At 34.1% G+C, this 22,240-nt stretch overlaps 1 protein-coding gene across 5 annotated transcripts in view; it reads right to left on the minus strand.

Moving 5' to 3' along the window:
• FOXJ3 (forkhead box J3) overlaps positions 1 to 22,240 on the minus strand; it is a 136,471-nt gene that overhangs the window by 39,755 nt on the left and 74,476 nt on the right. For all 5 annotated transcript variants that reach the window (XM_074305480.1, XM_074305479.1, XM_074305477.1 and 2 more), the window contains one exon: positions 2,685 to 2,768. In XM_074305480.1, the coding sequence (XP_074161581.1) occupies positions 2,685 to 2,768 (84 nt within the window). The remainder of the gene's footprint in view (positions 1 to 2,684; positions 2,769 to 22,240) is intronic.

Raw genomic sequence — 22,240 nt, forward strand, 5'->3', positions numbered from 1 at the left:
TTGCACATATTATATAAAGAAAAACTGTGCTAAAAACATAATAAACAAAGAACTCATGATCAAAGAGGTATATAGTTTTCAACCAGTATCAGCCAGAATTGGGGGAAAAAAAAGAAAAGTTCTAAGAATTACAAAGAGAAAAAGGGAGAAAGGAAAAACAATCCATAAGAGAAATATTATCTGCAAGAAGAATAGTGATCACATGTAAAATGTATGGGATTGCCTGTCATCTAGGGGAGGGAGTAGAGGGAGAGAAGGGAAAATTTGGAAAAATGAATACAAGGGATAATGTTATAAAAAAATTACTCATGCATATATACTGTCAAAAAATTTATAATAAAAAAAAAAGAAGAAGAATAGTGATGCTTTGGGTCTTGGATATGATTTGAATTTCCTCCCATCATGATCCCCCCATGATCCAATTTAGAATTGATATAACCTAATTTCATATGCATATTCAAACAATAATAGGTAGCATTTATGTAGCACTTTCAGATTCGCAAAGCACTTTACAAATATTCTCTCATTTTATTCTAACAATCCTATGAGATTAGTTGCCATTATTTGCACTTAAAAGAACAAGGCAGAAAAGAAGGCAGACAAAGGTGAAGTTACTTGTGCAGAGTTACTATAGCCACTAAGTATCTGAAGTTGAATTTGAACTCAAATCTTCTAGATTCCAAATCCAATATTTCATCCATTGAGCTATTTAGTTGCCTTAATAACAAATTATAAATATAAAACAAATGCTTTTGTACTTTTTGATTAATTCAAGTATTTCACACACTGAATTAAAAAATAATAATGCATATTTGTACTCAGGGTTAATGTATTTCTGGGGCAGTGTTGATCAAAATCTGTTGTCTCAGTTACTAAATTCTAAAAAGCTATTTTAAGCATGTATAGATTTTTACCATGCTAGGCTTGAATATTGTCAACCAATCAAGTTATGTAAGTTACTTGGCTGTCAAGGCAGAAGTATAAATACAAACTAACTAGATAGATGTTGAGCTAAGGAGGAGATACATAATAATTTCCTACATCTTTGAAAACAATGGTAAACCAGAAACTACGAGGTTTGTTGCCTACTAGCTATTTCACTTCAGGACCCTAATTTATAGAATCAAAAAATGTTACCACCAGAAAAAGGCCTTAATCCAATTTTCTTCTATTACAAATGAAGAAACTGAACACCTGAAATGTGAAAGTGTCATGTCCAAAGTGATGAACAAGTAGTAAACAGCAGACTCAAAATTTGAACCCAAGTCTTCTGGTTCTATCTCGGCTCTCTCGCCCCACTTTGTTTCCTAATAAACTTAGTTTGAGGTCTTGAAACTTTAGGTCAGAATGTTTTTCAATCAGGAATGGGCAACAAAATCTATTCATCTCTGTCCAACATCTCTCCTGAACTTTTATTTTCTTAGTTCTTCTCCTATCTTGCAATAACTTTTAAGGGAGATTAAATATAGGGGAAGAGTTTGCTTTCTCCCTTATGAAGCTACTATTATACTATACTCTACAGTTTAGGAGTTACTAGATTTTGCTTACAAATACAGTAGTCCATCTACTGTGCCACTTAGCTGTAGAAACTAAGGACTAAATTTTAGGTTAAGAGACTTGACCAACTGCTATGATACAGACATGGATAAAAATTAGGCTCAGCAAAGAGACAAACTGGCATGCAGTTGATACTAAGTATTAGAAGTTTAATATATACTTAACAAAAAACAAAGTAATAGAGATTCATTTAATTCCTCTTGTATATAATTGCTCATGTGTGTCAAATTCATAATTTTCAGAAAGACAAAGGAGAAAAAATACTATTCTCAAGTCTTAAGGAGCTAATCATAAATGGCAATAAATTTCCAACTGAAATGTTCCATAGTAGACTAGTCTCAGAGCAAGGACAGTGTTGAAGAATAGAATACCTTAATTGTTGACACTTTCATCTCTCCTTCTCCAAGATCAAATATCTCAATATACTTATTGGAGGGAATTTAATATACTTCTATTTGGGATGATTGAAGTATTAAGGGAAAGGGATGGTGAAGAATAAAAAGAACTGTATAGATCTTAAATAAAGCTTGCTTTTCGTAGCATATCAGCAAATAAAATTCTACAAAGTACACAACTTGGCATATTGTTGTACAATGTGATAGTAACATGGCTAAGGGCAACAGAAAGGATTTCTTACATAAGTTGAATTGTTGGCTTTGGAGAATTTGCAGTAACCAGATGAACAAAAGGAAATAAACTTTATTATATAAAACCTACCATCTTAAATCGGTATAGTAATAAAAAGCAAAAATATTCATCATATCAGGAGTAAGATCTAGGGGCTAGTCTCATCCCTCCCTGTCTAATTGTGTTGACTAAGGCAAGATTTTTATCAGCTTCTGTTTCAGTAGCCTAATATGGAAAATCTCTTTGCCTAATTTCCTAATATTATTATTGTGAGGATCAAATGAAATAATGGATATGAGGAAATGATTTGACAAGTATGAAGTGCTACACAAAAAGATAATAAAAATGCTTAGGATATGAGAATTCAGTATTAGAAGGAACCTTCACTGTACATATTATAATATTATTTTGCCTTCAATAAATTCACATGTAAAAACTGAAAAAATGATATTTTAATTCACATAACAACATTTATATTAAGCCTTGACAAAGAACTTTACCCGTTCTACAGATCTTGCCCTCTTCTTTGGCCGTGAAGGCAGTGTGTCTTCCTTGGGATTGTTGTCTATTGCCCAATAAGAACCCTAGAAGTGAAGAAAAAATACATAAGGTTAACATTTTATTAAAGCAAAGATATTTTAGACTAGAAACTAGACTTTTATAGTAAGTGCTCCAATTGCAAAAATGAGTTTTTGTCTTATCTATCTTCAAAAGAGTGCATATTTTTCTTTCTTTCCACTTAATAATTTTATTTTTTCCAATTATAAAGATAGTTTTTAACATTCATTTTTTGTGAATTTGAGTTCCAAATTTTTCTCTTTCCTTTCCTCTTCTAAAACAGTAAGCAATCTGTTGATATAAGTTATTTCTGTATCAGTCAAGTTGTGAAAGAAAAATCACAACAAAAGGGAAAAACCACAAGAAAGAAAAAAAAATGACAAAAAAAATGAAAATGGTATACTTTAATCTATAATCAGTCTCCATAGTTCTTGCTTTGGATGTGGATGGCATTTTCCATCCCAAATCTATTGGAATTGTCTTAAATCAATGTATTGCTAAGAGGAGCTAAGTGTAATAGATCATCATACCATGTTGCTATTACTACATGCAAGGTTCTCCTGGTTCTGCTCACTTCACTCGAGTTTATATATATATATGTCTTTCCAGGCTTTTCTGAAACCTATCTGCTCATCATTTCTTTTAGAAAAATTGTACTACTACATTCATATACCACACTTACTCATCATTCTATAACTGATGGGCATCCCAATTTCCTTGCCACCACAAAAAGGTTTGCTATAAGCATTTTTACACATGTGGATCCTTTTCCCTCTTTTATGATTTCTTTGGGATTCAGGCCCAGTAGTGGTATTGCTGGACCAAAGGGTATACATAGTTTATAGCCCTTTGGGCATAGTTCCAAATTGTTCTCCAGAATGGCTGGAGCAGGTCACAATTACATTCCATTAATATTCCAGTTTTCCCAAATTCCCTCCAACATTTATCATTTTTTTAAAATTTTCTGTTCCTATAATTTTAGCTGGTCTGATAAGTTTGAGATGGTACCTCTGAGTTGTTTTACTTTATATTTCTCTCATCAATAGTAATTGAAAGCATTTTCATATGACTATGAATGGCTTTAATTTCATCTGAAAATTGATTGTTCACATTCTTCATTTATCAATTGGGGAATGATTTATATTCTTATAAATTTGATTCAATTCTCTATGTTTTAGAAATGAGGCCTGCATCAGAAGCACTGTCTGTAAAAATTGTTTCCCAGCTTTATGCTTCCCTTCTAATCTTGATTGTATTGGTTTATTTGTGCAAAACCTTTTTTAACTTAAATGTAATCAAAATTATACATTTTACATTTCACGATGTTCTTTCTTTTTAGTCATAAATTCCTCCCTTCTCTAAAGACCTAATAGTGTACTATTTCTTGTTTTCCTAATTTGCTTATAGTACCACCCTTTATTTCTAAATCATAAACTCATAAGAAAAATAAACAAATAAATAAATTGATAAATCATGAACTCATTCTGACCTGGTAAATATGAGATATTGGTATATGCCTACTTTCTGCCATTCTGTTTTCCAGGTTTCCCAGTAGTTTTTGTCAAGTAGACTTCTTATCTCAGAGGCTGGAGTTTTTGAATACTACATTTGTTTTTCCAACAATTTTCTAATATTTTAATTTAACCAATGAAGAATCATTAAGCAACATAGCCAGATAAGCCTGGGTACAAGTATTTTTATATGCTGTCTTCTCACTCCCCATCCCATTAGCAAACAGAGAATTTAGAAAGAAGCTGGACTCAGGCAGAAAACCTGTTACCAATTAGGACCTGACCTGAACATATCCTAGACCAGGGGTTCTCAAACTACGGCCTGCGGGCCAGATGCAGCAGGCTGAGGACGTTTATGTGGCCCGCTGGGTTATGGCATATGGGCTGAAGGGCGGAGACAGAGTTTTTGTTTTTACTATAGTCCGGCCCTCCCACAGTCTGAGGGACAGTGAACTGGCCCCCTACTTAAAAAGTTTGAGGACCACTGTCCTAGACCAAGGAAGACCATTAAAACCTTGGAAGTGATATAATAAAAGCCTTTGCCAAATCTGTCTGTTTGCCCTGAACCTTGGCTATCACAAGATTCAATACCTCTTGCTCCCCTATTCTGTATAATGACCTGTCTCCCTCAGTAATTCTTTCCCATATTCTCATTCTTATTCAATTCAGACAAACAATGCTCTGTGCAATCATTCTGCTCTATTCTTTAAGAATTCTACCACTAAAGTCTTCTTTCTGACAATCTCTACCACTTCCATAAGCAAAACCTAGCTTTTTCCTGGGGACAAAAGTTTTCAACTTCTCCTTACTCCCAAACCCAACTCACAGAGTCAATGCTATGCTACTTCCTAACCTCTTCTTCTACCTTTCCTTCTACCTCATTCCTAAATCTATTCTTGATGCACATTGCAACCTTAGTTCCTCCACTTCTCTCTCTCCTAATTCATTGTGTCTGTTTTAGTCTCAATTACTTTCCTGTACAACAATCTTTACAGGAAGGATTTAGCATTAATTTACTTATTTCCCTCTCATCAACCTTTAAAGCCTTTACTCCTACTGTCAATCACATTTTGCCAAAACCCCACTCATCACTTCCTTTGTTTCTACTGCCTAGATGCTTAATTAATAATTCATGTCCAGGCTCACTGGACATGTTTCAGTTTGTTAAATCCATTGGTCTTTCAATCATAGGCCAATGAGCTTGACTTTTAGTTCTTGGGAAAACCCTAAAACAGATCAAGTGCAAAGGTCATTCTTTAGGGAAACTTTTTTCCAAAGTTAATAGTGCCCTTTTCTCTCTAGGAACTTAAAAAAAGTTGTTATTTCTGAATTAGTTTTTCAAAATCAAGCCAACAAAATAGGTATTAGTAGATACTATACTAACTGCTGGGAACACAAAGAAAGAAAAAAAAATCCTTGTTCTAAAGGGGCTCTCAGCCTAATAGAGAAGAAAACATGTAAACAACTATGTACAAACAAGGCATATACAAGATAAAGAGGAAATAATCGACAGAAGGAAGGCATTACAATTAAGGCATATCAGGAAAATCTTGTATAGCACAAGATTTTAGCTGAGACCTAAAGGAAGCCAAAGAAACCAGGAAATGATAAGAAGGGAGAGAATTTTAAGCATGTGGGACAATCAGTGAAAATACTTGAATTGAAGAGACGGAACATCGTGTGAGGGCCATCAAAGAGACCAGTGTCGATGGATCTCAAAGGGGAAGAAAAAGAAAATGGAGGACAAGTTAAATATAAGATTAACAAACTAGGAGGAAGCCAGATTATAAAAGACTGAATAAATATAAAAAGGTTTTTACATTTGATCCTGAGTAGGGGATCCACTAGAATTGAGTAGGAGGATAATATAGTAAGACCTGTGCTCTAGGAAGATTTACTATTCTTCTTTCACCAGCTATTTCAAATACTATGTCTCTTATCATAATTTCTTCCCCTAAATTTCACTTCCAAAATTGAGGCCATTTGTTAAGAAGTATTTTTTCCCTTCCTCATTTTAAATTACTTAGATATTTCATCCCAACATTTTTTTCATTCCTGTTTCTGATAAACATAGCAATGATCTCAATTCCCAAATCACTTTTTTTTTTTAATCTTCATCCTTCTTGACCTCTTTGCAGTCTTTGATACAGCTGATCATTCTCTCCTCCTAAGTATACTTTCTTTAGGTTTCTATGACATTGTTCTTTTGATTCTTCTCTTACCTGTCTGATCATGCCTAACTTTTATTTGCTGGTTCTTTTTTCCATATCATTCTTTCTTTCTGCAAGATTCCCCAAGCTTTGTCTTGGGCCCTCTTCTTTTCTAAATTTAGGTCTCATTTTGTGATCTCATCAGCTCCTATGGGTTCAATTATTATCTCTCATTTACTTAAAACACACACACACACACACACACACACACACACACACACACACACACACACACACACACATCTCTCTGCTAAGTTATAATTCATTTATTTCCAACTGTTTCTTGTCACCTCAAACTAGAAATCTTACAGGCATTTCAAACTCAATGGGTCCAAAACTTAATTCATATCCTCTTCCCCCTCCCTAAACATTCTCCTTTCTACAACTTTCTTGTAACTATTCAAGGCACCATTATTTTCTGAGTCATTCAAGGATATAACATCAGTGTCATTCTTAACTTCTCACCTCTACACACCCCATACAATCTGTTGCTAGATATTGTCATGTATATTTTGACAATATTTCTTGTATATATCCCCCTCTCCATTCACACAGTCACAATACTTGTTCAGATCCTCATCAACTTTTACTTGGTCTTTTGCAAAAGACTTCTAACTAGTTTCTCTCTACTTCAATCCATTCTCCACTCAGCTACCAAAGCAATTTTTCTAAAGGAAAGAAACAGGCATTTATTAAGCAATCACTATAGGTAAAGCACTATACTAAACACTTTACAATTATTATCTCATTTGATCCTCCAGCAACTCTAATAGGTAGGTGCTACTACACCCATCTTACAGATAAGAAAACGCAGGGTGACATAGCTATTAAGTGTCTGAGGCTAGATTTGAACTCGGATCTTGACTTCCAAAGAGCCCAGTACTCTTATCTACTGGATCACTTAGCTGCCTATGCTTAAAGTACCTCCTGCCCCTTAGAAATTCCAGTGTTTTCCTATTATCTCCAGAATCAAATATAAATTCCTGTTTAGCATTTTAAAATTTTGCAATTGTAGCCTACTCCCTCCTCCCATGCATTCAGTGCATGATCTAACCGTGCTGGCCTACTGGCAGTTCCTCAAATAGGCCCCTCCATGTCCATGCCTTCACATTGTCTTTACCCTATGCTTATGATGCTGTATATCACCTTGCTGCATGCCTTTCTACTGGACTTCAAATCTCAGCACAAATTCTACTTTTGTGGAAGACAAGTCCTGGTCTTCAGCTGTTACTGCCTTTCTCTTTTAATACTTTCATATAATACTACTCTTTCTACATAGAAAGTAGTTTTTACTCCTAGATATTAGGGACTGCTTTTTGTCTTTATATCCCCATGCTTTCCAAAATGCTTAGCACAAAATAACAGCTTAACTACTGGGTGAGGGACTGACTGACCAATCACCTTTATCTGCCAGGGATAATATCACTTACCTCAACAGAATTGTTGTGAGGACTAAATAAGATATAAAGCACTTTGCTAATTATAGAGTGATATATAAATATGAACTATCATAATCCAAAGCATTAGCACGTATTTAACAATACATGTTTTTGACATTTGATATTTATAGTACTTCAGTGAAAAGAGTGAAATAACAAAAATAAAGAAATAAGCAGATTGGAATGGAAGTCCCAAGGTGACAAAACAAAATAAAACATGGAAAAATCTAGGGTCTAGAGAATGGCTAAATAAGTTATGGTATATGAATGTTATGGAATATTATCATTATATAGTAAGAAACAATGAGCAGGACAATTTTAGAGAGACCTGCATGAACTAATGCTAACCAGGAGATCATTACACAGGGCAACAAGATTATTATACGATAATTCTTATGGACATGGCTCTTTCCAACAATGAGATGATTGATGCCAATTCCAATGATTCTGTGATGAAGAGAGCCATCTACACCCAGAGAGAGGACTGTGGGAACTAAGTGTGTATCACAACATAACCTTCTCACTCTTTTTGTTCTTGTTCGCTTGCTTTTGTTTTCTTACTCATTTACTTTCCTTTTTGATCTTATTTTTCTGGTGTAGGAAGAAAATTGTATAAATATGTTTACACATATTGGATTTAACATATATTTTAACATGTTTAACATATATTGGATTGCTTGCCATCTAGGGGAGGAGGTGGGGGGAAGGAGGAGAAAATCTGAAACATAAGGCTATGAAAGGGCCAATGTTGACAAATTATCTGTGCATATATTTTGAAAATAAAAAGCTTTAAAAATTAAAAAGAAAAGAAAAGAAAAATCTAGGATGTAGCACCTGGGCTAAAAAAACAAACAAACAAAAAACACATGTTAACATTCAGCATAGAACAGCTATTGATATAAAATTTATTTCAAGTTTTTTGCTGGTTCATAGCTGGAAGAAATCATCAAGATTGTTCCACTAACTTAATTTACAGGTTAGGAAATTAGAAGCTCAAAGAGAACTTGTCTAAGGGAACTTGATATAAGTTCAATATAAGATGGCAGATAAAACTCAAAAACAAAGCAAAACAAAAATGTATGTTAATAAAATACATTCAGAAAAAATAGAGAACTGATCACATTCTTGTTGTTGGGAGACAATATGGTATAGTAGAAAGTGTCAAATTTGTCATCAGACAACTTATGGTCAAATTCTGACTGAAACTTATGAACTATAAGCCCTTGGGCAAGTTACATACTCACCATCTCAGTTTTGACTTCCACTAGAAGCTATCTCCAAAATAAAATAGGCTGCTTAGGTCTTGGAAGGATTGGAGGAGACACTGAATTCTTCACCAAGAAAGACCATTGAGCTAAAGCTAACGAACTATTTGGCAAGGATATCATGGAGTAGATTTATGTTCAAGAAGTGCTTGAAATAAATAATCTATTGAGATCCATTCCAAATCTGAAATTTTATGTCTATATTATAAATATTTAAAGCAGCTACACTGGTCATGCCATTTTCTATAACACATTATGACTACTACTCTTACTGCAGAAGGAAATGGCAAAATACTCCAGTATCTGCTAAGAAAACCTCAAAGACAATACTGATGTGCCATGGTCCACAGGGTTACAAAGAGTCAGACACAATAGATCAACAACAGTTAATGTTAGCATGAAAGGCCAACCAACAAACTTCTACACTAAATTCATTATAGATGAATTATATTCATCTGTTCAATCTAAGATTAAAATAGAATTCCCTGTGATAGCAATGATGTAGTTTGACAACTATATATAATTTAAGAGTTTCTACAAGACATATTTAGGTTTTCCTTCCAATAATGAAAATTTTTTAAAAAAAATTTTAATAATAGCTTTTTATTTTCAAATTACATGCAAAGATGAACTAACAGTCACCCTTGCAAAACTCTTGTATTATAATTTTTTCTCCTCCCTCTTTTACTTCCCCACTTCCCTAAACAGAAAGTAATCCAATATAAGTTAAACATGTGCAATTCTTGTAAGTATATTTCTACATTTATCATGCTGCACAAGAAAAATAAGATCAAAAAGGAAAAATAAGTAAGCAAACAAAAAAATTGAAAATGTTATGTTGTGATGCACATTCAGTCCCCACAGTCCTCTTTCTAGATTCAAAAGGCTCTCTCCCTCACAAATCTATTGGAATTGGCTTGAATCATCTCAATAACAATGAAAATTTTAACCCACTCAGGCCTGCTCATCCCTATTCTTATAGTCTACTTGTGAACTCTTCATAGGGGATCTAACCTACTATGCTAGGGAACTTCCTCTAGTTCTCTGACTTCTCATGAATACCAATGAAGTGCATATATCACCAACTACTTTCTCTTACTCTATGTAAACAACACACAATTTTTTCCCAATAAAACATCATTCTGATGACATACTTCCTGCACAATTTTTCAATTATAATGGGCTACAGACTGCTCCAACTAATCATGACCCTTTGTGGATCTCTCAGCTTTAAGACTGTAGTAGTATTCTACAGAGTCATATTGGAGTTTTTAAATGTAAAGATTAGGTAATAAATTCTATGGATAATCAAGGTAGCAGCACAGAGGATAGATACAGCACTGGGCCCAGGAGTCAGAAAAAGTCATCTTCAAATCTGACCTCAGATACTTATAGCAGTGTGACCCCAGACAAGTCATTTATAATGTTAACTCCAAAGATTCTATCAGTATCTGTAAAACGGACCAGATAAGGAAAAACGGAAAACCTTTGACAAGAAAAATCTCAAATAGGATCTCAAAGAGGTGGACACGTCTGAAAAATGACTGAACAACAATAAATTCTACACATATAAATATGCATTAAAGTAGCCTGTGCCACAGTGTATAGAACTGTAGCAAACAGCAGTTAGGGAGAACAAGCATTAGCTAGGGAGTAAAGACCAAGTAACTAATTCAATGTATCAATCTTAAACTTGCTTAAGAACAAGGCTTCTGAAAATTTTTCCACTTGTTGACTCTTGTTCACCAGAGAAATTTTTATATGACTGTGGATATAAAGTAGGTATACAAATCAAGCATTTATTGATGATAAACCCTGAAGAAATTAATTTTATAACAATTCTCTGGTATACAAATCATTTTACCATTTATTAAAAGACAAAATCAAATTTGCATACTAACTATATGGATTGTTCTTGTTTTATTTATATACAGAATGAAATGTTGGTGGAATATTTTTATATATAGAATGAAATGTTGGTGGAATATCTGATAGCTTGGTGGAATATCTGATAGCTTTTACTGTTACCAAATGCAGAAATTAGATGATTTTTTTATTCCTACTTTTTATAAAATTTACATTAAAAGATGAATGCAAGTAAAACTTTTCCTAACATTTAGAAAATTCAGCAGTCTTATAAATCCTGATGGGGGAAATGTAGAAAAAAACTAAAGGGAATCCAATCCTATTTTTATCCCAGCTTGGTATAAGGACACAGATGAAATCTTTGAACAGTGGAACCAAGGTGGGCCATGGGAACAGTACATGTACATATCATACCAGCACCCATAGAGCAGCTGTACCAAAAGATCTCAGACTCATATGGGTACCCTAAACCTACACTAGGACACATTGATGGAACAGGAAACAAATGGCAGTTTTGTTATCCATCAACTAGTTCTAAGTAGTAAACCTAGGGCAGAATGAGAAAGGTATTGTTTAGCAACTTGTTTGGGGGCTCTGAGCAGATCAGAAAGAGCAAGTTCTAAAGCTGGTAGCAGCAGCAGTGTGATTACTCAGACCTGATGCATAAAAGTAAGGTCTAACATGACTAGCCCATCCTGCAAAGAAAAAATCAGGGAAGACCTAACTAAAGACCTATAAAGTTATAGGAGAAAAAAGACATTTCAACAAATGTAATCAAAAGCAATTATAATGATGTAGATGAGATGTAATAATATCAATGACTGGTCCTTTAACAAACCTCAATGTGAAATAAAGAGTAGATTCTGTATATTATTCATATATATTTTAACTCAACAGAAACACAGCTTCTGTTAACATTAGCTCCCTGTTATAATCCAGCCATTCTGGAGAGCAATTTGGAACAATGCTCAAAAAGTTATCAAACTGTGCATACCCTCTGACCCAGCAGTGTTACTACTGGGCTTATATCCCAAAGAGATCTTAAAGAAGGGAAAAGGACCTATAATTGCAAGAATGTTTGTGGCAGCTCTCTTTGTGGTGGCCAGAAACTGGAAACTACATGCATGCCCATCAATTGGAGAATGGCTGAATAAATTGTGGTGTATGAATATTATTGGGATACTATTGTTCTGTAAGAAATGACTAACAGGATGATTTCAGAAAGGCCTGGAGAGACTTACATGAACTGATGCTGAGTGAAATGAGCAGGACCAGGAGATCATTATATACTTCAACAACAATGCTATATGATGATCAATTCTGATGGATGTGGCCATTTTCAACAATGAGATCAATAAAATCAGTTCCAATAGAGTTCCAATGAACTGAACCAGCTGCACCCAGTGAAAGAACTCTGGGAGAAGACTATGAACCACTATATAGAATTCCCAATCCCTCTATTTTTGTCTGCCTGCATTTCTGATTTCCTTCACAGGCTAAATGTACACTTCTTCAAAGTCTGATTCTTTTTGTACAGCAAAACAACTGTTTGGACATGTATACATATATTGTATTTAATTTATACTTTAACATAGTTAACATGTATTGGTCAACCTTCCATCTTGGGGGTGGGGGAAGGAGGGGAAAAATTAGAACAAAAGGCTTGGCAATTGTCAATGATGTTAAAATTACCCATGCATATATCTGGTAAATAAAAACTATTAAAAAAATATTAGCTCCCTGTTTTGATTAATTCAGACTTATTTAGAAAATCCACAAAATTAAGCAGAGAGATATGTTTATCCTGCTCTAATATGAGATGTTCATTCATCTATGTCAATGAACAACTTGTCCATAAACAATGTTTCAATTATCTTAGTGGCAAATAAGTAAATTAAAAATTTTCATTAATCTGGATCACCAGTTCAACTTCAATGACTTAAGTAAAAAAAGTTACAGGCTTAAATTATTCTTTGGATTAGCCCAATAAGGTATATGTTAAGTTCTCTATACTGCTACTCTTCCAAATCTAATGACTAGCTATCAGACAGGAAATATTTAAAATCTGACAATCTTTGACTATGCATAACAAAACAAATGATATTTTAAGGAGTATAATAACAAGGTAGTCAAGGGGCAGCTCCCAATTCCCACCAGAAAGGCTCCTCCATCAGATAAATTTATATTCATCAGTTGAGGCAAGAGTATATTATAACCAACAACCAAGGAACAGGCTAATGCTTGGCCATTATTGAATCAGAAAATAAAGAGAAATACAATACAATAAGTGTCCATTAAATGACTACTATGTGACAAGCACTATGTTAAACAATAGAAATACAAATAAATTCTCTCTATGCTCAAGTAGCTTACACTCTAATAGGAGAAAGAACATTCGTATCAAAGAAACTGGAAGGGGTTAAGGGCAGGGAGGACCAGAGAGTTGGGACATCACATTGATGTAGTTGAAACACAGATCCACAAGAAATGAAAAGTTCAAGTTTCTGGAACTTCAAAAAGGAGACTTTGGGAATTCTTTTGCTTTTATTTCTTCTTCACTGGTTGTAAATTCACTTTTTTTATTTTGGTAATCTGCTTTTCTTTTTAAAAACTGAATTTAAGGCTTATCAATCTTATATTTTTTTTTCCTCATTCAAAAAACTAGTTGTTGAGCTTATTAACTCAATGTTTTCTTTTTTGCTTTCAATCTTATTAATCTCTGATTTCAGTATTTCTATTTTAGTGTTTATTTGGGTTTTTTAATTGATTTTTTTAGTTGAATGTTCAATTCATTCATCTGTTCTATTACTGAAGAGTTTAGAAATATAAAATTCCCCTTAATTATTACTTTGGCTACATCCCCAAAACTTTGGCCTCATTGTTGTACTCTCATTGATTATTTCTATGATTTATTCTTTGACTCAGTCATTCTTGATACTCATCTTTCCTTCAAAAATCTTTTATTAATATAATTCTGTTGCCTTTGACTAATAAAGGATATGTTTAATGTGTTTTTGAGATTTATGCCCTAATACATGATCATATTTATGTCCCATGCTGAGAAATAGGTATATTATTCCCATTCAAAATTATTCAGAAGTCTATCATATCTCATATTTCTAAAATTCTACATAGGTCCTTTGTTTCTTTTTGATTTTTTTGATCCAGTTAATCTAGGGCTGGGAGAGATATATTAAAGTCTTCCACTATTTTACTTTCTGCCTGTAAGTAATTTCATTTTTCCTTAAAAAAAAAAGTTAAATGTTGTGTCATTTGGTATGTCTATTTTTGATATAAATTCACTATCTGTGGTACCATATAGCAAAATTATCTATCAGATCTATTTTTGCCTTTTTTTTTTTTTTTTTTTGGCCTAAGATCATGATGATAATCGGTTTTTTTTTTTTTTTTTTATTGGTTGGTTGTTTTTTTAAACCAGTTTAAACAAATTTTGCTTCAGGATTTCTTTCTTTTTTTTAATTTAAAAAAAATTATAGCTTTTTATTTACAAGATATATGTATGCGTAATTTTACATTGACAATTGCCAAGCCTTTGTTCCAATTTTCCCCCTCCTTCCCCCTCCCCCTCCCCCAGATGGCAGGTTGACCAATACATGTTAACTATGTTAAAATATAAATTAAATACAATATATGTATACATGTCCAAACAGTTATTTTGCTGTACAAAAAGAATCGGACTTTGAAATAGTGTACAATTAGCCTGTGAAGGAAATAAAAAATGCAGGTGGACAAAAATAGGGGTATTGGGAATTTTATGTAATGGTTCATAGTCATCTCCCAGAATTCTTTTGCTGGGTGTAGCTGGTTCAGTTCATTACTACTCTATTGGAACTAATTTGGTTCATCTCATTGTTGAAGATGGCCACGTCTATCAAATTGATCATCATATAGTATTGTTGTTGAAGTATATAATGATCTCCTGGTCTTGCTCATTTCACTCAGCAGCAGTTTATGTAAGTCTCTCCAGGCCTTTCTGAATGCTTCAGGATTTCTAATCCACTCTATCTTCTTATTTTATAGGTGGGGCTAGTTTGCTCACACATTTACAGCTATGATACCAGTGGTGTATTTCCTTTCATCCTATTCTCTCTACCCTCAAACACACTCTTTTTTTTCAGGGATTCTAAGAGCCTGAAGTTGGGAAGTAAAGCATTCCAGGCATAGGGAACATCACTATAAAGAGAGATGAGGAGACAGGACTATCACTTGTTTCAAAGGCTTGACTATCTTGCCTATTGGTGTCAAATTCAAATAAAACCATTACCTGTATTGTATTGTAGAGTATTTTTATTTATTTTGTTAAATACTTTCCAATCACATTTTAATGTAGCTCAGGCCTGTTCAACTGATAGCTGTAGTCTTATCTAATAATGAAGACAAAAATCTCAAGACTGAGGCTCAGATTCCCTATACCCAAGAACAAGAACTGGGGAAATAGCAAGAATACATAAGTACTAACACTATTAAAATAAGGGTCAGATAAGATTATTTAATCATCCTCAAACACTGATTCATTATAACAACATTTGCTGAGCATCTCCTAGTGGACAAGACAAAATGCTGGGCTTTAAAGACCAGAGATAAAAGGAAACAAGGAATTTAACCTCTATCCTAAAGTACAACATAGACACAAAAAGTCAGCAACAAAACTTAAGGGCTAAAAGAGTATCACAGATAATTAGAATTCATGTGATAACTGGCAACTCTTGGTGAAGTTCTAAGTTGTGATAACCAGTAACAATGTACAGAGAGAAAACCCATTGGCTCAAACATAATTAACAGATATTCTAATGCCTGTATAGGACATAAAATATTCCAATATCAAGAAGAAATGATTTTTGGATTATTCACATCACTGCTATTCTCTGGAAATAGAATTTGTTAACAGAGTAGGCTATAAAAAACTAGTTTTTTACAGTGACAAATTGGACAATCACTTGCCCATAACCATTAAATATTTTGGAGATGAACATAAGTAGGCACAACTATGATGCCATATTTGCCTATACTAAAGGCATTTGCTAAGATGGCTATAAACAGGCCTAATTTGATTTAGCAACTGTCTTAATTAAAACCATGTTAATACATCTAGTGCTAAGATTAAGTACTTTGCCTGTAAGAACTTTCATGATGAATTATTTAAAAATAAAAATGTGTCAAAAAACTCATAAACTCAATGCCAACCATGTAAAACAAGTGACTGCCATAAAAGCAATACATTAGATGTTTTTTTAAAAGAACTTAGTGCTGATGGAATCTTGCAGGGTGAGGTGATTTTCCCAATAACTAACTTCCTAGGGTCTAGTGGAGAAGTCAAAAATTCCCAAAGTAGTGCAGCCAGGTGCTTTAGGTAGGAAAACTATCCTTAATAAATATTTATTGACTGACTGAGGTGCACAGTTCCCCAAACAGCCTAACTTCATATCAATGCATACTTACTGATCCCAAGTGAGACTATGCAAGATACTGTATTCACTGGTAACAGAAAACAAGTCAACTGATGGTCAATCAGTAGTATCACTCCTGTAAATAAAGGCCAGCACTTTACTACTAGGTTTCAAATATACTATTCTAAAATTCTGTATAAGCTAATATATATTTCCTTATCAAGTTAGGCTGTATTTAACTTTTTAAAACTTTCATTGGTTCCTTATTACCTTATTATTATTATATATACCTTATTCCTTATTATTATAGAATAAGATATAAACTCCTCAGCTTGGCTTTTAAAGTCCTTCACAATCTGACTTCAGGCTACATTTCTGGGCTTATTTCACATTATTTTTCCTTTATATACTCTTATGTTCTACACAAATCAGTATACTTGCTATTCCTAGAACTTAGCATTCAATTTCCTTTTCCTTCATGCTTTCTCCCACACCTAGAATGTATGTCTTTCGGACCCCCACTTCTTGGAATCCCTAGATTCCTTCCAGACTAAAATCAGATACCACCTGCTATAAGAAGCCTTTCTCTAATCCTGCTCTTTGTTAGTGCTCTCCCCTCCTCTGGTACCTGCAAACTTATCTGTTAAATGTTATATGGTGGGGTGGGGATGAGGGAGCCAACAAGGCAGTGGCATGAAGCAGTATGATAAGCTTCCATCCAAAGTCCTCTAAAAACATCTAGGAAATGCACCAGACTGAATCTTGATGGGAAATCTAGAAAAGATTGCAAGGAGTCCTTTGTCCAGTCCAGGTTGTCATAGAGAGACAATTAGACATGTCCTAGAATATTAGAAACTGTGTCTGTCAGAAGCATTCCACACAAGGAGTATTCAAATACCCAGAGAAAGGCCATGCACCAGAGCAAAAGGAGGTTTCAGAACTCATAGTGGAACACACTAGATCCATACCAGGATACTGTTTATACTGACAGCTTTGTCATCCATGAGTGGAATAAAGAGATCTGTACCATGCCATATACAAAGAAAGGAGGAAATTCAGAAGCAAGCAGTAGATGTTTGGCTCAAATTTCAAACTCAAAATAGGGCCTTGATTTCAGCATCTAACCCAGCCTGCAAAAAAACCAAAAACATCCCCAAAAAACCCAAGGCAAGAATACCACATCAAACATGGAAGCTTAAAATTCTGCCACTCTGAATTAAGAAAGCTTCTAGCTGGCTGCTAGGGGCAGAGTCTAGCAGCAATCTACTATCACTTAGCCTGAACCTAGGTCAGGAACTTGGAGAGATCAAAGGGGGTGGGGGGAGAGAAATAGGGGAAAACAATAGTTTAGATCACTGTAGGAAAAACTGAAAGTATGCAAGTCTTTCTGACTGTACTTGAGATCCTGATATAACACAAAACTCAATACCCCTGGTAAGCAGGCAACAGGACCAGTCCAGACTTTCCCTCCAGAAGTACTGAAGGGCAGGGCCCAGCCCTACTATCAAACCCAAAGTCACAAAGTAGAATGAAAGAATAGGGAAACCAAAAGAATCCAACCATAATGAGCTATTAAAGTGATAATGGTGTCAGGATATTAAAACAGAAGAGAATGACTCCAAACATCTACAAGCATTTTTGTCTCAGAGGAAAACACAACTTGTTGACATGACATACTCAATTAGAATTTCCAGAAGATATGAGGCAAGAGTTTTAAAAGTTTAAAGAAAGTTTGGCTTTTTTTTTTTTTTAAATAAACGGAATGAGTGCTTAAGGGAAAATAATTAGAAAAGAAATAAGTATTAAAGAAAGAATTAGAAAAGAAATTAATAACAAATTCTGAAAATTTCAAGAAGCCATGTTGACTCCAATAGTCAAAAGGTTGAAAAAATAGAATATAAAGCAGATCTCACAGTAAAAATGACAAGGAAAACTGATTGAGGGGAAAAATTTAAGAATCACTGGAATATATGATCATAATTAAATAAAGAACCTAAAACCCAGCTCTCTTAGAATTGGGGACAAATAGAATGAATCTACTGGTTACCTCCAGAAACCTTAAAATGAAAACTCTTAGGAACATCATCACCAAAATCAAGGTCAAAGAAAAAATATTGCAAGCAAAAAGAAAGAATTCAAATACTATGGAACAACAGACAAGATCCCACATACAAGATCCCAAATAATCCCAATACTGGCAACATACTCCAAGGATGAAATTAAAAGAAAAAAAAATGTGGGTGATAGCTATAGTTATAGTATTTCAGTTAAGAAAAAAAATAACCTAAGAGTGCAAAATTCCTGAACCATATTATGAAATGTTATATTCTCATTAAAAACAGCAGGTATAATATAAAGTAATATGAAGGAAAAAACTAATATAAAACAGCAGTCAGAGTTATTCTAGGGTATCACTATACATATATATATATATATATATATATATATATATAATACTTAAAATAAAAAGACGAAATATAAAAAAATAAACTACTTAGAGAGGAAAGGAAATAATTTTTTAAAAAATCAACATATCAGGAACTTTAAAAAGCTTTTTTTTTTTTTTTTTTTTTTTTTTAAAGGCAATACACTGAAGAAAGGGAACAACAGAGATGAAAGTTGAATGGAAAATGAGAGCCACAAAGAGACAACAGCATAGCAATACTACACAATGCAGAAGTATGGTGAGCTTTTGATAAAGAAGGTTGTTGGGTCATCAGCAAGCTTAAAACCTGGGCAGAAAACAAGAAAATGGTATTTACACACATATATTGTATCTAGGTTATATTGTAACACATGTAAAATGTATGGGATTACCTGTCATGGGGGGAGGGAGTGGAGGGAGGGAGGGGATAATTTGGAAAAATGAATAATAAAAAAAAAAAAATACCTGGGCAGAAAAGTCTTACAATATCAAGGATAGTAAAAGAAACTGAGCCAACAAATAACCATTTACTACATGAGACTGCTTCATATGTCACCATCAAACCCCTGATGGATTCTTCATTCCCTAAATGAAGATTCAAGTTCTCTGAAGACAAAGCAGTTTCATTTTTTATTTGCATCCTCAGCACCAGTAGTGATTTGCACCTACCAGGCACTTTAACAATTTTTGTCCTGAATTCTATTAAAAAAATTTTCATGCATGGGATTAATATCTTCGTCCACCTCTCCCATCTATTATAAAGCACAGACAACAGAAACAGGTTGAGTAAGGGCCTCCCTACTACTGAACCAAATCACTACCCTCATTTGTCTTTTATAAAATGCTGTAAAGGAGAACAGTCAAACTGCTCAACAATGCAGTAACTTGCATTCCACTCAGAGCCATCTTATAGGTTGAGATGAGACCAGTAAGACGCAACAATAGTGATAGATTGAACTTAGAAATGGATCTTTGTCTTAGCTTTGTCACTAATTTAGTTATGTGACCTCAAATAGAAAATTTTCTTTTGCTGGGTTTCACTTGTCTTATCTATAGCTATAGAATGTAACTAGAATAGACTACAGGATAGATAAAAAGGCAGCCCTTGCCTTCATGAGGCCTATGTTTAGTTCACCAGGGGAGACAACATATACAAACTAAGTTATACAAATGATACACAAAGTCAATACAAGGTCATTTTGTGAAGACTACTGGGGAGGGAGGAGAATGTCAGTACAAAGGTATTTGATGAGAAATGAAAAGCCCTATGTGAGAAACAGAAAGAAAGCTACTTGGCTGAGGATAGAATGCACGAATGGCAACAAAAGAGTAATTAATAAAGTTGAGATAGATGGAGAAAGACTTTAAATGTCAAAGAAAGAATTTAGATGGCAGAACCAAAATGGTGGAGAATACACAGGTCTTTGAGCTCTTCCTGGCTTTCTTCAAATCAACACCAGATCAAGCCTATGAACTAGTTTTGGAGTGACAGAACCCACAAATATTTGGAATGTAACAAATTTCCATCATAAGATATGTTGGAAGAACTCAGAAAAGGACTGTTTAAAATGGGGCGGGGGAGGCAGTCAAGTGCAGGTGCAGTGCAGGGATCCAGGGCGGAGAGGCCTCCATGAGCTGGGGAATCTACTGGGATGCTTTTAGCCAAAATACAGTAGTATATATTCCTCTGCATGGTTCAGAACCCAGTGGGATCAGCAGATTACCTATGACATCTCCAACACAACTACAGAAGGCAAATAGTGAGCCCTTGAAGCCCAGCATCAAGTAGGATTTGGCCACACCCACTCAGCACAAACAGGAAGCATGAGGCAGGGGCCCTAGGGCTCCTTGAAGCCTCTGTCACCTACAGAGGAAGCTTGAGACAATCCCTGCATTGCTCTAAGAGCACATCTCAACCTTTAAAAAATCAGCAAAAAAGCAAAAACATCTCTGAATATGGAGCTATTGTGGAGACAGGGAAGAATACAACTCAAAGCCTAAGGACATTAAAGGCAAAATGTCTCCAGATGAAGCCTCAAAAGGTGATATAAAATTGTTCTCCATCTCAAAAGGATCTCAAAAGAGTTAGAAAAAAATGGGGAAAGGAAATAAGAACTTTGGAAAAGGAAACATAGAAATTACCTGAAGAAAAACACTCCTTAAAAAACAATTTTGAGGAAGAGAAAAGAAAACTCCTTGAAAAATAGAATTTGTTGAAATAGAAAAAAAAAAATCCAACGAACAGAACAATTTGGTTAAATTCAAATTGAAGAAAATTATTCACTAAAAATCAGAACTGAACAAATAAATATGAATGACAATGAGACAACACTGAGCTGTTGAATCAAATCAAAAAAATGAAAAGAATAGAAAATAATTTAAATAACCTCATCAGAAAAGCAATTGATGTGGAAAACAGATCCAGGAAAGATTATCAAAGAATAATTGGGCAACCTGAAAACCAAAATAAAAATAAAAAAATTTTTAAAAAGGTCCAGACATCTTACAAGAAATCATCAAGGAAAACTGCCCTGATGTCCTAGAACCAGAGGGTAAAATAACCATTGAATCTACTGATCACTTCCTGGAAAAATAAAAGAAACCCAAAATGAAAACTCCAAGGAATATTGTACATAAATCTCATAATTATCAGATCAAGGAGAAAATATTGCAAGCAACTAGATGGAAATAATTCACATATCGAGAAGCCACAATCAGAATTACCCAGGATCTAGTAGCTTCCACTTTAAAGAATCAAAGGATCTGGAATATATTTCAGAGGGCAAAGGAACTTGGATTGCAACCAAGAATCAACTATCCAGAAAAATTAAGCATTATCTTTCAGGGAAAAAGAAAAGAGTTTTTCTCTCTCTCTCTTCTCTCTCTCTAGATAGATACAAAGATCTCTAGAGTTTATATCTATACTTATATTTACATATACCCCATACCCACTAGGGAATGTTTGGAATAATGACTTAGTACTACACATCAGTAAAAATCTCTTTATAGTTTTATAAAAGATGGAGACTAAAGGCAGGAGAATCAAACTGGAAGATCAACCAGTAGGTTCTGCAAATGATCTAGGCAAGAGATAGTAAGGATAACCAGACCAAGACTCTCTACAAGACATTTAATGCTGCCTCCTCTTAAACTTAATGAGTGCCAATTGGGCTACAGAAGATCTTTATCTGACACACATCACATAGGAATCCCAAATAATTAAACAGAAATGCTAAAATTCAATTATTGTTCCACAAACTGATCTGAGAATCTACTGCTTATAAAAATCCACTAAAAGACAAGCATCAGGAACCTATCTTTTAGAAAGAGCCAACAATTTCTGATTCCAAATTCAAATCATAGAGTTTCACATT

Source organism: Sminthopsis crassicaudata, chromosome 3, assembly GCF_048593235.1.
Source record: "Sminthopsis crassicaudata isolate SCR6 chromosome 3, ASM4859323v1, whole genome shotgun sequence".
NCBI lineage: Eukaryota > Metazoa > Chordata > Mammalia > Dasyuromorphia > Dasyuridae > Sminthopsis > Sminthopsis crassicaudata.